Raw genomic sequence first — 16,444 nt, 5'->3', positions numbered from 1 at the left:
ACCTAATGCACTGTACATATCCTATAAATAGTTATCCTGTATTGCTTAAGAAATAATGACAAGACAAAAAAGAAAGTCTATATGAATACAAATTTTAAAATTATTTTCAATCTGTGATTGGTTGAATCTGCCAGGGTGGACTGTACCACCTTAAGTGCTCAGTACCACACTAGGGATGTGGCTCAGTGGTAGAGCTCTTTGGCTGGGCTCCATCCCAGCACCATAAAGCAATCCATAAGTGCTCTCCACCAAGGCACTCTAGTACAAAGCCTCCCTGCCATCCATTCCTTCCATACCCCTCCCCTTAGTCAATCCAGAGATCCCCAATTCACTCCAAGTAAAAGAAACTGACCAAGTAAAGAATGAGGTTGACACACATCCCCTGTTGTGTAGTTAACTACCACAGCCTAGATGGCTGGAAATAAATATATTCTCCTACCATCCCAATGGCCACTAGTCTAAAAGCCTCCCTTCCCCCAGAAGCTGTTGGCACCAAGTGCCAGGGCTGGGACTTGAACTCAAGGCTAGGCACTGTCCCTGAGCTTGTTTGCCCAAGGCTAGCACTCTATCACTTGAGCCACAGCTCTACTTCTGGCTTATTGGTGGCTAACTGAAGAGTCTCCCTGATGTTTTGGCCTGGGTTGGATTCAAGTTGTGATACTCAGATCCCTACCTTCTGAGTAGCTTGGATTACAGGCTTGAGCTATCCCTGATTTATATAGATATAGATATAGATCTTTCTCACGCTATGAAAAGTGTTAGTGGTAGGTACATTTGGCAAAATCTGCATAAGATCAAATAACAGTATTATATAAGTGTTGATTTCTTGAACTGGATGAAAAGAATTATGATTATGTAGATTCTTGTTTTGTGTGTTTATTTTGTTTTGAGACTGTCTTGCAGTGTAGCCCAGGCTGGCCTTGAACTCTCAATCTTCCTGCCTCAGCCTCTTGAGGGCTGAGATTACAGGTATATACTAGTATGCCTAGCAAAGAAGTTCTTGATTCTAAGAAATACACACTGAAAAAATTAGGACTGAGGAAATCATGCCCACAGTACACTCTGAGAAAAAAAGATCATGAATGGGTAGAATAAATGTAAAATGTTAACACAAAAAATAAAGGCTAGGGGCTGGGAAGGTGGCTCAGTGGTAGAGCGCTTGCCTTGCATGCTTGAAGCCCTGGGTTCGATTCCTCAGCACCACATAAGCAAAAAGAAAAAAGCCAGAAGTGGTGCTGTGGCTCAAGTGGTAGAGCGCTAGCCTTAAGCTGAAGAGCTGAGGGACAGCGCCCAGGCCCAGAGTTCAGGCACAATGACTGGACCAAAAAAAAAAAAAAAAAAAAGGCTATGAAGGAATTCTTCTGCTTTTGCAATTTGTCTGTCTCTTAAGACCTGCAGTCCAGCCACACACAGGAGCTTACATCTATAATTCCAGTTACTATAGAGGTTGAGATCGAGGGAATTGTGGTCCCAGGCCAATCTGGACAAACATTAGCAAGATTCCAAGGCAACTAATAAAAGTGGGTGTAGCAGCTAGACAGAAAGTATTAACAGGATGCCCAAGCCAAGTGCCAATGGCTTGTGCTTATAATCCTAGCTACGTGGGAGGCTGAGATCTGAGGATTATGGTTTGCAGGCAGCAAGAAAATCCAGGAGACTCTGATCTCCAATTAACTATCAAAAACAACAACAAACAGAAATGGGTCTGTGACTCACATGGTAGGATGAGCAGAAAGAGACAAGGGACAGCATTTCAAGCCCCAATACTGATATAAAAATATGTAGATAAATAGCCCAGCCTGGGCAAAACAGTGAGACCTTATTTCACAACCAAAGCAAATAGGGATGGGGACACAGATCAAGTAATGGAGTACTTGCCTAGCAAGTGCCTCCAATGCCCTGCTTCCCACGAAGCCCTGCTCCCTACAATGCCCTGCTTCCCATGATGCCCTGCTCCCTACAATGCCCTGCTTCCCATGATGCCCTTGCCAACGCCCCTCGCCAAAAAAAATGTAAGTACTTTTAAAGACTGTAAAACTAGACAGTAGGTAACTAACTAGCTAGGGGTAATATGACAAAGGGAAGGAAGGAAGGAAGGAAGGAAGGAAGGAAGGAAGGAGGGAGAGAGGGAGGGAAAGGAAAGACATTTATTGTACGTCTATCAATTGCCGAACAATATCTATGGTCTTAACAAGAGCAGTGCTATTAATCCAAACTTCATTCTAAATCTGGGTAAACTGAGGCACAAGTGCTCAGAATCATTGCAGGTTTTGTTAAGACAGCGCCCTCTTCCAAGTGCCCTGCCAGGTGGTGTTGTCACTGTTCTCTTCCTCCCTGTCCTACTTTGCCACGTTGACCACCCAAAGCGACCAGGGGAGGTCCAATCCCCTAGTGATACAGGGCATTGTGGGAAGCAGGGCATTGTAGGGAGCAGGGCATCATGGGAAGCAGGACATCATAAGGAGTAGGGCAGCATGGAAAGCAGGGCATTGTGGGAAGCAGGGCATTGTAGGGAACAGGGCACTGTGGGAAGTAGGGCATTGTAGGGAGCAGGGCATTGTGGGAAGCAGGGCATTGTAGGGAGCAGGGCATTGTGGGCATTGATGTAACCATCCCTGATTTTCCTGTTGTTTCACTGGGTCCCTGAATCCCAGCCTCTTCCAGCCTCACAGACATCCATTGTTCAACCAGGATGAAGGAGAGACCCAACAGGACAATGTTTTTATACACACATAAAAAGAGGCCTTCTTTGAAAGGCATCAGGCAGGAGAGATGCATGGGGTTGCAACATGGCTGATGGTTTTCTGCAAACTCCTGGCAAGCAGTCTTTCTTTTTTTTTTTTTTAAGCAGATTTAGTTCTGGGCAAGCTCAATGTCAGCTCCACATTATGGGATTTTATGGGGTTTATGCACAGAACTTTCCTACAAATCATGGTATTATAGGATGGATTAGGTGATTCCAAGAGGCAGAGGTCCTGGCTCCGTCTCTGTTTTTTAGGAGCTTTTCAGAGACCTCATAGTCAGGAAATCTGTGGTCTTACACAAGGACTTCTGGTCCTACTGGTTCTGAAACAGCCCACTTTAAAAAGAAAAAGAAAAAAGAAAGAAAGAAAAAGAAGAAAGGTCACTGAGTGAAATGACTCTTCATAACAAAATGCTAGTATAAAACATAGGGACTGGTAAGTGGGTACCAGTGGCTCGTTCCTGTCATCCTAGCCATGCAAGAGGCTGAGGATCATGGTCAAAGCTTGTCCAGGAGACTTTTATCTCCAATTAATCACCAAACAACTGGAAGTGGAACTGTGGCTCAAATGGTAAAGTGCTAACCTTGCATGAAAATTTTAAGGGAAAGCATCCAGGCCCTGAGTTCAAGCTGCAGTACTGGCATGCATGCACGCACGCATGCACGCACGCACGCACACGCACACACACACACACACACACACACACACACACACACACACAGGACAGCAGTCAGAATATTCACATCCAGAAATAGGGGTGCTTATGACTGTCCTTCCCATTGCTTTCTGTATGCAGAGGGGTGTATCATGAACAGGTATGTGTGTGTGCATGCAGCATACACGTGGATGTTTGTTACCTAGGAAGAAACATTGGCAGACAAAGCTCCAGGAGTGGGGAACAGAGACCGAAGCCAAGATGGTGAGCTTCCAGGCAAAACTGAGTTACCTTGTAATTCTGTATCTGGCCCTTCTCCAAGCTCCATGATCTTGATGAAGTTGCTTCACCTCCCTCCCCACAGACATGGAGCAGTTCAAAGGTCCATGTGGTAAAAGCTCTGTCTCCAAGGTGGCATTATTGGGGGTCAGGGGAGTGATGGTGCCATTAAGAGCTAGGGCCTAATAGGAGGCCCTTAAGTTACTGGGGCTGTGCCTTTAAAGCTTTAAAGATTCAGGGACCTGGGTCCCTTCTTTTTTTTTTTTTTTTGGTTGGTCATGGGGCCTGAACTCTGGGCCTGGGCACTGTCCCTCGGCTCTTCAGCTCAAGCCAAGCACTCTACCACTTGAGCCACAGCACCACTTCCAGTTTTCTAATATTTTATTGAAGAGTCTCACAGAGTTTCCTGCCCACTCTGGCTTTGAAACTTGATCCTCAGATCTCAGGCTCCTGAGTAGCTAGGATTACATGCATGAGCCACCAGTGCAGGGCTCTTGTCTCTCTTTAAAAAAAAAAAAAAAAAAAATTAGTGCTGGGAGATAGTAGCTCATGCCTGTAATCTTAGCTACTCAGGAGGCTTAGATCTGAGGATCGCAGTTCAAAGCCAGCCCAGGCAGGAAAGTCCATAAGACTTTTATCTACAATTAACCATCTGAAAATCAAAAGTAGTGCTGTGGCTTAAGTGGTAGAGTGCTCGCCTTGAGCTGAAGAGCTGAGGGACAGAGCCTAGTCCCAGAGTTCAAGCCACATGGCTGACAAAAAAAAAAAAAAAAATAGTGCCCTGGAAATAGAAGTTTTTATTTTAGTCAGCTTTCTGTTAGCCTAACAAAACAGTTAAAGCAAGTAGCTTATGGAGAGAAAAGGTGCATTTTCGTTTGCAGGCCCGGAAGTTCCAGACCAAGATAATGTTGGCCTCTGGACACCAGAGTACAAAGCAAACTGTTCATCTCATGACTCAGGAGGCGGAAAAGAGAGGACTTGAGATAGGAACTAGACAGGACAAACATAAGGAGACCTTGTCTCAAAAACACAAGGGCTGAAAGCTCTGGCTGAGGTGGTAGAGTGCTTGCCTAGCACACAGAGGCACTAGGTTCAATCCCCAGTATTGGGGAGGAAGGGAAGGGAGGGATAAAATTGACTCTAAAGCAGAGCCAGCTCTTTAGGCAGCCCATGTCTAACCCTAAGCCTAGCTGTGTCTACTCACCAAGGGCTGGAAGGCAGCTGGGCCACCAGGCTCCCAGCTGGCCCTGCCAGGGCCCTGCTCACACCTCCCTGGCTGTGCTGGTGTGGGCAGGGCTGGGTTATGGAAAAAGTTAGTCCTACAGGCTGCAGCACGCACCTCACCCACCAAGTCTACAAAGGCTCCTTTCACTTCCTCAGGGGCAAATTTAAAAAAAAAAAAAAAGAGTGAGGCCCTCCACCCAGGCCTGGGAGGTGAAATCCCAAACTTCACCCCTGGAGTTGGATTGCTCACCTCCTGCCCCAAGGAAACAGAGAGGAAGGTACCAAGGAGAAACCCTCAGGGGGAGGGTCCCGAGCAGCTCTCCTTGAAACCAGGCCCTGAGGACACTCAGGACCAGCCTGGGCCTGCTGAGCTGTGTCCCTCCAGACCCCAGTCCTCTTGGCTCTTAGGGTCCAGCTGACTTGGATGGGGAAAAGCATGAGAGGAGGCGACAGCTCCTGAGGATGGACCTCTGCATCTATCCATTCCTTTTGGGATCTCCCAAAGTGGGGCCACTCGTTTGGCATCTGAGCGATTGCTGATCAGGGAACACACTCTGGTCATGTACATCGCTGGATGCCTCTGTGTGTGTGTGTGGTCCTCTGCCATAAAACAGAGGGGAGGGGGTTTACACTTGGGGTTGTTAACCTTAAGGGGAGCAAGTACATCCAGTTAGGGTCTCTCTGCTAGAGACTGGGGCAACTGGAGGTGCAGTACCCCGTCGTGACCACTAAGTGGCCTCAAGGATAACAGATCAGCAAAGATAAGCAACGACAAGCAGCTGGGGGACAGCACCCCCCTCCCCCTCCCCCCCCCACACGCACGCACACGGACGCAGGTCCGAGGCCTGGTTCAGTCAGGCTGAAATTCCTGTCCCGTTTGATGGGCAGTGGCTGTCACTGTGAGGGAGCCCTACTGTGTTGGCCATGTCCTGGGAGCCAAGCAGGACAAGGGTCTGGCCCAGGGCCGCCCTCCCTGCCAGTGGAAAGAAGAGTAGACCTGGAGCGGATCCCCACTTTCTGGCCACTGGTAACCTGCAAAGCGGATGGAGGGAGCCCTCAAGGTCATTAAAGCTCCTTCCTCACCCTCTCTCCACCCGCTTGGCTTTTCCAGTGGCTCGGATCGCATGGCCCAGAAGGAAAGATCCTCACCTGTGGGAGGGAATGCAGCTTCTCAGCAGGTGAGAAGGCCGTTTCGCCAACCCCGCCCCGCCCGGTCTGGCCACGCCCCGGCCACGCCCCCTCGATCTGCATCCCTCACCCACGCTGACGTTCAAACTACCGCCTCGGAGCGCCGCGGCCGCCGGGTCGGTCCGGGGGCCGAGCGCGGCCCGCGGCGCCCAGTCTGGACAAGTCTGGGGCTGGGAAGGGCCGCGCCGGACTCCGGGACACAACCCCAAGCGCCCGCCCGTAGGTGTTCGGAGGAGGCCGGTCCCGTCAGCACTGCTAACCGGGGCTGCTGCTCGGGGTGACTCACCTCCCCGACCGCAGACACCCCGCGCCAGCGCGGTTCCGACTCCCGCGGAGACCATGGCTGCTGGCCGCGCGGCCTGGGGGGGGATCCCCGACAGGAGAGACCCAGAAAGTGGGGGGGCCCTGCCGGCGTTTGTCCTTCAGGAAGGCGCAGCGCCGATGCGCGGTGCCGGGGCGCCCGGCTCGTGGTCGGTGGCGCTGGCCGGCACCAGGCGCAAGTTTCACCCCCGCCCCCCGACAGTGGGGAATCAGAGGCGGGGGTGGGGCGTGGCGTCCCGGTCCCACCGGGGGCCACGGGGGGGTGACCAAGTGACCTGGAGTAGACCCCCGGCGACCCTGTCGGTTCCCGGCGTGCTGGCGCCCGCCCCCGGGCCGGGTCCCGGGTCTGCAGGGCTGGTCACCTGGCCCGGGCTGGGAGGAATGTCTCCGGGAGGGAGCCGGCTCGCCGGAGTCGGTTCCAGCATGTACGGGTTCCAGCTGCTGGCCCGCAGGGACACCAGCCACAAGTCCCGGCTTGCAGCGAGCAGCGAGCGCGGGTGGCGGCGGGCCCGGGTGCGCGCCCCAGGCGCGCGGCCCGCGACGGCGCGGCGGGGGGGGGGGAGGGAGGGAGGGGAGGAGGGGGGAGGCGGCCGCAGCCACTCAGAGACACGGGAGGGAAGCCTCCCAACAACTTTAACTGTCAATCAGACTTAATGGGGTATTAAAAAATGGGGGGGGGGGAGGGAGGTGGAGGGGAGGAGGGAAGGAGAGGGAGGGGAGGAGGGAGGGGAAGGAAGGGAGGGGAGGAGGGAGGGGGAGGGTGCCCGCTCGCGGCGCGCCGCAGCTGCCCCGGGGAGCGAAGGATTGAGGCGGCCGCAGACCCAGGCGTCCGCTCCACGCGTGCTGCGCCCCGGGGCCCCCTCCAAGTTGGAAAGGGCGGATCGCAGGCAGTAGATGCTAAAAGGGAGAGAGGACGGACGAGGGGAGCCGGGATCGAGCGGAGACTCCCAGCGCGGGGCTGGAAGCGAGAGCGAGGAGGAGGAGGGGGGAGCCGGGAGAGAGCGAGCGCGCGCGTTCCGAACCGGCCCGGGACCCCGCGCCCGCGGCCCCTGGGACCCCCGCCTCGCTCGCCCGCGCCGCCGCCCCGCAGCTCGCGTCTCGGCAGTTTCCTGAGCCCAGGGGTCGCCATGCGCCCTCGGGAGCCCTTCGCGGGCTGAAGCTCGGGAGCGCCCCGCACTTTGATCCCCTACTTTGTTGTTGGGTTTGGTTTTTCCCCACCCCGGAGAGCCGGGGTGGGCGGGGTGGCGGGGGAAGACGCTCCGCTCGCGTCGGCGGTTGTCTGTTTTTTCGGTCTTGCACTTCGGACCCGCGGGGCGCGCGCGGTTGGAGCCTTTTCTTTTTCCCTCCCCCTCTCTCTTCCCCAGCCTGAACTCTCCTGGTCCGGTAAACAGTACCTGAGTGTCCCACGCCCGAGACGCGGCTGCCCGGGCAAGAAACTTCTTGTTCGAATCCCCACCCTCTCCGCCCCGATCACCAGCCCGGCGCTTTGGGTTTATTATCCCCACCCCACACCTCGCTCCGAGCAGCGTTCCGTTCCGGTTTTGTTCGGGCCCCGCGGAGTGGGTGCCACCGCCGCCCCGCGCCGGCCCCTGCCCGGCCCCGCGCGCGCGGGGCAGGATGGTGTGGCGCTGGCTCGGCGCGCTGGTGGCCTTCCCCCTGCAGCTCATCTACCTGGTGGCCAAAGCGGCCGTGGGCTCGCTGCTGCCCGCCAGGCTGCGGGACCTGTCGCGGGAGAACGTGCTTATCACCGGCGGTGGGCGAGGCATCGGGCGCCAGCTCGCCCGCGAGTTCGCGGAGCGCGGCGCGAGAAAGGTACGAGGTCGCGGGTTTGGGGGGGTGAGGGGGGAGGTGGTACGGGGACGCCGGGGGGGGTCAAGGGGAACCCCCCCTCTCCTCGCCACGCGGGGGGGAGGGGCGCCCCTGGCTGTGAGGAAGGTGTGGGGCGCCCCCATCCTTGCACCCCCACCCCACCCCGCCCCGCTTCGCGCCCCTGGGCAGAGCCGGGAGCCGCCTGCTAGCCGCGCCCGGTGTTTTCCTTGGCAACCGGCTTCGCAGCCCCCAACCTGGGCGGCTGCAGCTCTGAGGACACTGGAGATGGGGGTGCAGGCTGTGGAAGGGAAGGGGGGGGGTCTTGCATGGTCTAGCCTGGACTGAGAGAGCTAAGAGAAGCCCCAGGTGTTTGGAAATCTGAGGGGGAGGAAGGGCTGGGTAAGCCAGAACCCTTCACCCCTAACGACCCTGGGCCATTGCCCTTCATTCTGTGTGTGTGTGTGCGCGCGCGCGCGTGCGTGTGTGCGTGTGTGTGAGAGAGAGCATGCACACATACATGCCAGCACTGGGGCTTGAACTCACTGCTTCATGCTCTTGCTTACCCTCTTTGCAGAAGGCTGGTGCTCTACCAGAGCCAGCACCAGCACTTCATTGCTGGCTTTTCGGTGGTTCCTTGGGGGAGAGAAGGGTCTCTAGGGTTCTCCGGGCTTGTCTGGCTTTAAAGTGTAATCCTTAGATCTCACTCAGCCTCCTGGGTAGCCAAGATCACAGCTGTGAGCCACTGTGCCCGGCTTGCCCTACACTTTTTTTTTTCTTTTAATGGTGCTCAACCTCACTAGGAGACCTGGTACCAGAGTGTGGGGAGGGGGTGGGGGAGAATGGGGAGGGTGTCCCCCCCACCGCTGTCACCCAGCTCCCAACTCAGGCCAGACTGACTCACCCAGTGACAGGGCAATTGAGAGGGATTTGAGGCCAGCAGGCCGGGCTGGCCGAGTGAAGAGGAAGAGTGAAAACAGAGAATTAGTTTGAAATTTAAACTGTGGGGGGGGGGGGCAGTGGGATTGTTGAAAGGACCAGCCAAGCCAGCTGATCTGACGTGGAGCCACATACCTCGGGGATTAAGTAAATATGTACTGTTGAAAACCAAACCTGCGTCTCTTTCCAGGTTGCTTTTGTTGTGTTAAATACTGCCCTGAGATTTACAATTCCTTCGGGGTGGCTGGGACTGAGCGTGAACTTTGGAGTTTGAACTATCAGCCAAAGCTGATGGCTGTTTAACTCTTCCCTCCCTGGCCTGAGGGCTACACTGGGTGGGGGGGGGGGGCGGTGGCGCTCAGCTGTCCGGGACTCCCGCGGCTCCTTGGGTGGTTTTGGACAGCTGTTTGACCTTGCAGTTGGAAGGGGAGTTGGGAAATGTTTTTAACCCTTGGACTTACCGAGGAACGGGAAGAAACTTGGTCCCCGGCATTTTCTCTATGGAAAGCTTCCAAAACCCTTTGTGCAGGACTGTGGGAGGGAGAAGACCAGGAAGGGGGGGGGTTGGAATCCTTGGGGACAGGGTTGTTCGGGATAGCTGTGTGTGGTTCCTGAGTTGTCTGGATCTCTTAGAACCTTCGTTCTGAATCTTTCATTTGGCTCCAGTCCTGAGGCTTTTTCTCTGTTCTTATGACTGGCTCAAGTAGGCTTATCAGGAAGGCTGAGCCAATCTGGAAAAACTTGACCGACTGTTAATACTGAGTTGGTGTGTGTGTGTGTGTGTGTGTGTGTGTGTGTGTGTGTGTGTGTGTGTGTGTGTGTGTGTGTGTGTGTGTGTGTGTAAGACAGCACACAGTTTTGGCCTGACCAACTGTTAATACTGAGTTGGTGTGTGTGTGTGTGTGTGTGTGTGTGTGTGTGTGTGTGTGTGTGTGTGTGTGTGTGTGTGTGTGTGTGTGTGTAAGACAGCACACAGTTTTGGCCTGACCAACTGTTAATACTGAGTTGGTGTGTGTGTGTGTGTAAGACAGCACACAGTTTTGGCCTGAGAGCCCCTGCCCACCTAACGAGAGAGAATTGCTCTTCTAGAGCAATTAGAAATATGCTTTACCTTGATGGCTCAGTCTTCTCCCCCCACCTCCCCCCAAAAATGATCCACAGGGGCCTAGAAACTTCCACAGACCCCAAAAGGATGATCACCAGGGTTCCATTAGCCAATTACTGGAGCCTTTCTCTTTTTGTCACTGTAGGGGGATTAGAACCCAGGTTCTAGTCTACTTGAGCTGGTGCCAGTACTTAAACTTCGGAAGTTTCCTCTCCCCCGCCCCTTTCCAGACCAGGCAACAGTGTTTTGGGGGCCCTATGGGCTTGAGGACAAAGGGCCAAATGTTAGGGGACTGGAGGTGGTCCCGGGGTGCTGAGGAGGATGCAGGGTCACAGCAGCCTGAAGTGTGAAGCGGTTGGCTGTGTGGCACCACAAAGCCCCCCTCCCTTTGCCCCTTCCCACTCACACAGGCACTGTGGAAGTAGAGGCTGGGCCTTAGCCTCCTCCCCGCCCCTCCCTCCTGCCGATTGAGCAGGATTGGATCTGGAGGGGAAAACCTTAAAAAGAAGGAGTATCAGAATCTCAGAGACTCAAGAGAGGCAGATGGCCCAGTTTCTCGAAAGATCCTTGAATAAGATGAGACTTGGCACTATTCATAGCAGGTAGGGAGCTGCAGGCAAATGGCTGGCCCCCAAATAAGGGACACACCCACACCTAGAATTCCTAAACAAACACTCCTACCCTGGTGGGTGAAGGACACAGGGACCATGACATTTTGGATCACCCAAGGGGAGCTAGAGAACCAGAACAGCAAATGGGTGGTGGGGACTTAGGCAGCCATTCACTCCTTCATACGCTGGATACATTTACTGCACACCTATTAGGTGCTGGATACATTTACTGCACACCTACTATGTGCTTCTGTACCTATTGTGTGCTAAAGCTGGTGTGTGTGTGTATGTGTGTGTGTATAAGGGAGATAAATACAACAATGGGTTGGATTACTGTTAAGGGCTAAGGAAAAGCCGACAGGGCAAGGGGTCCGGAGGTGGGAAGGACTGGATTTCCAGTGACAGTGACAGTGAAGGTCACACTGAGAAGGGGACCCTGAGGAAACGTCGGGATGAAAAGAGCATGTTGGGAAGGGAGTGGGTAGCGCTGTGGACAGAGGAAAGGAACCAGGGTCTCCAAGAGAGACTGTGCCTGAGTATTTGGGGACCTCAAAGCAGCCACAGGGTGGAGCAGTAGGTGGGTGGTTAAGTCAGGGCTGTGGGCCCCCCATATCCAGAATCAGCTTTGGCTTTGACTCCAAGTGAAACTGGAAGCCATGGAAGTTTGTTATTTGGTTGGTTTGGTTTGGTTCAGTTTGTGCCAGGACTGGGGCTTGAACTCAGGGCCTGAATATCCTCCTTTAGCTTTTCTCTCAAAGGCTGGTGCTCTACCATTTGAACCACAACTCCACTTCTAGCTTTTTGCTGGTTAGTTGGGCCTAAGAATCCCTCCCATTTGTCTGCCGGGGTTGACTTGGAAGCTCAGTCCTTAGAGCTCAGCCTCTTGAGTAGCCAAGATTGCACCAGTGCTTGGCCTGTAGCGGGGTTTGAGTGAAGAGGTGACATCTCCCAAGTCTTGGCAGGATGGCCTAGCTGCTGTGATTGGGAAGCTCAGAGGGGTTGATAGACCCCTGCGCCCAGGTAGGCCATGGGAGTTGTTGGCACCTGGGAGCCGGTATCTCCAGGCCACCCAGGAGGTTTGACTTGCACTCAAGCAGTCCTTGATCTGCTCTTGCTGGTAACTTGATGAGAAATGATGGCCAAGCTCCAAGTGATACCGCTATGACTCTCTCCCTGTCTCCTGAGCAAACTCAGCCTTGTGAATGCCACTGGGAGCTGTGGCAGCCTGGTCCCTTCCTGGCAGCACATAGCATTACTGGAGGATGGCGCTCTACCACTTGAGCCATGCCCCCAGCCTTTATGTTTGTGCAATTTGTTTCTGAGACAGGGTTTCACAGGACAGCCCAGGCAGGCCTTGAATTGGAGATCTTCCTGTCTCTGCCTCCTGAGTAGCTAGGCTTACAGGTGTTACATCATCACACTCAGCTCTAACAAGGTGACTTTCAATGATCCTCCCCCCCAAATAAATAAATAAATAAATAAACAAAACAAAATAAAATCCACTGTATCAGTGAAGCCGGGAAATTTATCTCATGGCAGCCTTGGGAAGATGGCACTTCGGCCCATCTTCAGCCATCTTTGGGGTACAGATGTGAACTCCAGCACATCATCTGGACCTGGCCCATACTCTGAGGAGGCTGAATCGCTGCATTGGGATGGTATCAGCCCCCACGAAGATGATGTCCATCCCTGATTTCAAAAAGATCACAGAGAGACGGGCGTAGAGCAGAGACACACCCAAAATGGTGGCGGGGCTACCAAGCTTGCCTCTTGCTTGTGGTTAACTCAGGGCCCAGGATTTTCCAGCAAAATCAGCACTAAAGCACCTGTTGCATCAGTGATTTTTTTCTGTTCTAGACTGTGGTAGTCAGTGTAGTGCATACTTGGAGAAAGTCCTAGAATGGAGGCTTGGAAGAGACCCCGGGGTGGGCTCAAGAGAGCAGGGATGAGAAGCCATGATGAGCCCCATGGCCAGCCTGCTTTCTAAAACTACCGAGGCATAGGAACGGTCCACACAGGCCCAAGGGGAGCTGTGCACACTGTCGGGCCTTTGAGCTTCCCACAGAGGCCACGCTTGAAGCTGGCTGGGCACAGATTCCTGCCGCGGGAGGTCTCATGCTGAGGGCTCCCTGGGTCCCTTCTGCCCTTCACATTCTAGGAGTCAGCTGTGGGTCCTCACGGGAGGAATGCAGTGATGCAGACAGAGGCCAGGGGCGTGAAAGAAAGGATGCCAGAATCAATCCACCAGGTGCCAGTGGCTCATACCTGTCATCCTAGCTACTCACGAGGCTGCGATCTGAGGGTGCAAGTTCAAAGCCAGCCTAAGCACAAAAGTCTGCAAGACTATGTCCGGTGAACCAGGGGGAAAAAGCTGTACTAGAGATGTGGCTCAAGCAGTAGAGCGCCAGCCATGGATGTGAGGGTTTGAGTTCAAGCCCTCGTATTGGCGTACATGAAAAGCTCTAAGAAAGTAAGTCTCAGGATGTCCGTACCAGTCCCTCAGCCATGATGTCCCCCCTGTATCTGGGCTCTGGGGGTCCTGGGGAGCTGGAAGGAAAAGGGAGGTCCAAGTGTCCGCTCTCCAACCTGAGTTTCAATCCTGCCTTTTGTGCTGTAACTCTCATCATGCATATGTGTGGCTTCTTTCGATTCTTAAGGATCCCTGAGAGCCGCATGACCCTGGCTGAGTGTGTACATGTGCACAAGCACGTGTATAAGGGTGTATATGTGCACATGTATATGCACGTGTGTGCCTGTGTATGCATGTATGTGGGGGGGGCTAACAGCATGCATGACTCTCATGTTCATGACTGTCATCGTACATGCTGGTGGTCTGGTGGGGCTATGGCAGCATTCACCGTGATGGTGGTAGCCAGGACTTCGTCCCCTATGTGACCACACTGAGCCTCTTCTCCTTGCTCTGCCTGTCCTGAGCATGCTCAGAAGCAAGTGCCACCCACGGCCCATTTCTGAGCTGCAGGTGCAGGCAGACTGGCGGGCAGGGCTGCTTTGCTGGAGGTCCACATTGAGCCTGGAATTCCACGCTTCAAAGCCAGGGCTTGTGGTTCAAAGCCAGCCAGCCCAAGCAGGGGCAGAAAAGTCCTAGAGACTTGATCACCAACTAATCAGCAAAATGCCAGCCTGGAGCCATGGTTCAAGTGGTAGAGTGTAAGCCATGAACAAGCAGATGGAGCAAGCCTTAAGGCCTGGAGTTCAAGAGCACTCACCATGACCAAGCAAGCCAAGCACAAGGGCAAGGCCCCGAGTTTAATTCCCTAGAACCAGAAGAAGAAAAGACAAACAACAACCCAGAACACCAAAAAACCGGAGCTCTCCAAGTTGGGACAGATAATCTCTGCCCAGCCCAGCTTGCCTCAGTCAAGGTTACAGAGAGGTCAAGAGAAAAGCTTTAAATCTGGGCCTTGGTGCACAGCATGAGAAATTTGCTAGGATGCAGGCAAGGGCTCCATCAACTCTACCTTCACACCATCTTTTCTCTTACTACAGCAGGAACTGTCTTTGCATACAATCAATGTGATGGTGGCCAAAGGATTTAGGTGATCCTCAGCTACTGGGGATTATCTTAAAGACCCAGCAGACCTGACCCATGGGGAAATAGCAGTGTAGAGCATCTTTCCTGAGCCACCTGGCAGACCTGTGAGAGCTGCAGGGCCTGCCGTCCCCAGGCTGGATTCTCAGACTCAACCTTCAAGCTTTGATTGCACTGAGAAGGGAGAGATCGCTGTGCATGGTGGGAAATCTTGGAAGACTTCAAGTTTTGCTGGCTGGAGGGTATAAGAAAAGAAGGAACAACCACCCTGAGTCCTCCAGATGGAAACTGTTTCAAAAATGTGCCTTTCTGTGTGTGCCCATACCAGGACTTGAACTCAAGGCCTGGGCATGCGCCCTTAGCTCTTTTCACTCAAGGCTTACACTCTACCACTTGAGCCACACCTCCACTTTTTTGCAGTTGGAGATAAAGAGTCTCACAGACCTTCCTGCTCGGGCTGGCTTCGAACCACAATCCTCTGATCTCTAGCTCCTGGGTAAACTAGGCTCACGGGCAAGGGGCCCCAGTGCCCGGCTTCAGAAATGTGACTTTGAGCCTCGTTTTCCATGACAGTTCAAGTGTTGTGGTCATTGAAGTGTGTGCTGGTCCCTGCTGGAGCTTGGTCATTCATTCAGAGAGACCCCATCTCCACAAAGTAGACCAGCTTCGCTTCTGTGTGGTAGCTTAGAATTCCATGCGAGATTTTTTGTATGTTTGAAGGCGGGGTGGGGGGTGACGTTGCTTTTAGAGAAGGGATAATGAGGCCTGAAGATGCTAATCCTGAAGTGCTATTGAGTCCTTCCTCTACTGGATTGACCCCTCACTTGGATTCCATGGGCTGTGATACCCCCTGCTTAGCTTGAACCTGTGCCCTGAAGACCAGGGGCCCCTCCCGCCCAGCCCAGAGACCCCCAAGGGCCTGTGCACCCACCAACAGGCTGTCCTGTGCCACTGCGGAGCCCGCCTGCCCAGAGGCCCTGAGTCCTCCCCCTGAGGCCCAGACATGTCTCCAAGGAGACCCAGCACAGTGGACCTTCCCAGCCCCGGGAGCGTAACTTGGTGGGGCTCTCTCTGCCCCCTCCAACCTCCCTGTCTCCTCCAACCTTCTGTACTTATTGGACCAGCTGCTCAGCTAGGAACCCGGAGCAAGAGGCAAAGAGCCTGCAGACCTGACTCACCTAGAACTTGAACTCAGGGCCTGGGCGCTGTCCCTCAGCTCTTTTGCTCAAGGTAGTGCTCTACCACCATGCGGCCAAAGCACCACTTCTGGTTTTCTGGTGATTAATTGGAGACAAAAATCTCACAGGGATTTTCCTGCCCAGGCTGGCTTTGAACCATGATCCTCAGGACTCAGCCTCCTGAGTAGCTAGGATCACAGACTTGAGCCACCAGTGCCCGGGACCTCTGTGGACCTTTCTAGAAGTGGGGGTGAGGTGGGGAGAGAGTGGCCTTGGAGCCTGAGCTCCCCCCAGTCTCTGTTGCTCGCCCCCCCACTCCCCGACAGCACCCCACTTCCGTGGGACCTGGGTCATTTTTGTCTCCTTGTCCAAGTGGACCCGCGGGTGGGGGCTGGGCTGTGAGGAGGCGGCCCGGCAGTTACCATGGCAACCCCACAGGCTTGGCAGGTGCTTACTGACAGCTCTGCTCTCCAAAAGACTGAAGAGGGCAGGAGCGTCTCCGTGCATAGTCGGCACTCAATAAGTGGTTGTGGTCCCAGTGGATGCACCAAACACAGCTGGTGACAGCCAGGGCTAACTGAGCTACTGGATGCCAAGGACCCTTCCAGGTGTTTGACACCAGGCCGTGTACTCTGTTGTCACCTCTAGTGTGGGGACCATCCCGGTCATCCTCCTCGGCCAACCAAGACTCGGAACTGGCCACGTAAAAATCACCCAGCCTGTGACCCCAGGGCATTTGCTTCCTGTCAGAATAGAGCATCTCCCCAGTGTATAGAGACCATGGGGACAGCACCCTGCTGAGACTGCTAGCAGCCAGGGTGGCCCACTGAGTCACAAGGACAAC

At 54.1% G+C, this 16,444-nt stretch overlaps 2 protein-coding genes across 2 annotated transcripts in view; one reads left to right on the top strand and one right to left on the bottom strand.

Annotated features, from left to right (window-relative positions):
• Positions 1-6,431, bottom strand: part of LOC138838448 (arylacetamide deacetylase-like 4) — a 28,297-nt gene extending 21,866 nt beyond the window's left edge. Inside the window, exons 1-3 of the mRNA XM_070037954.1 lie at positions 6,161-6,431; positions 5,986-6,051; positions 5,817-5,875 (exon numbers count right to left, since the gene is read on the bottom strand). Coding sequence (XP_069894055.1) covers positions 5,817-5,875; positions 5,986-6,051; positions 6,161-6,431 — 396 coding nt within the window. The remainder of the gene's footprint in view (positions 1-5,816; positions 5,876-5,985; positions 6,052-6,160) is intronic.
• Positions 6,204-16,444, top strand: part of Dhrs3 (dehydrogenase/reductase 3) — a 31,549-nt gene continuing 21,308 nt past the window's right edge. Inside the window, exons 1-2 of the mRNA XM_070037413.1 lie at positions 6,204-6,309; positions 7,776-8,223. Of these exons, the coding sequence (XP_069893514.1) occupies positions 8,029-8,223 (195 nt within the window). The 5' untranslated portion in view covers positions 6,204-6,309; positions 7,776-8,028. The remainder of the gene's footprint in view (positions 6,310-7,775; positions 8,224-16,444) is intronic.

The sequence above is a fragment of the Dipodomys merriami genome, unplaced genomic scaffold, assembly GCF_024711535.1.
Source record: "Dipodomys merriami isolate MVZ:Mamm:240054 unplaced genomic scaffold, mDipMer1.0.p SCAF_28, whole genome shotgun sequence".
In the NCBI taxonomy this organism is placed as follows: Eukaryota; Metazoa; Chordata; class Mammalia; order Rodentia; family Heteromyidae; genus Dipodomys; species Dipodomys merriami.
Note: the sequence above shows the minus strand (reverse complement) of the source record. Positions and strands in the feature narration are given on the sequence as shown.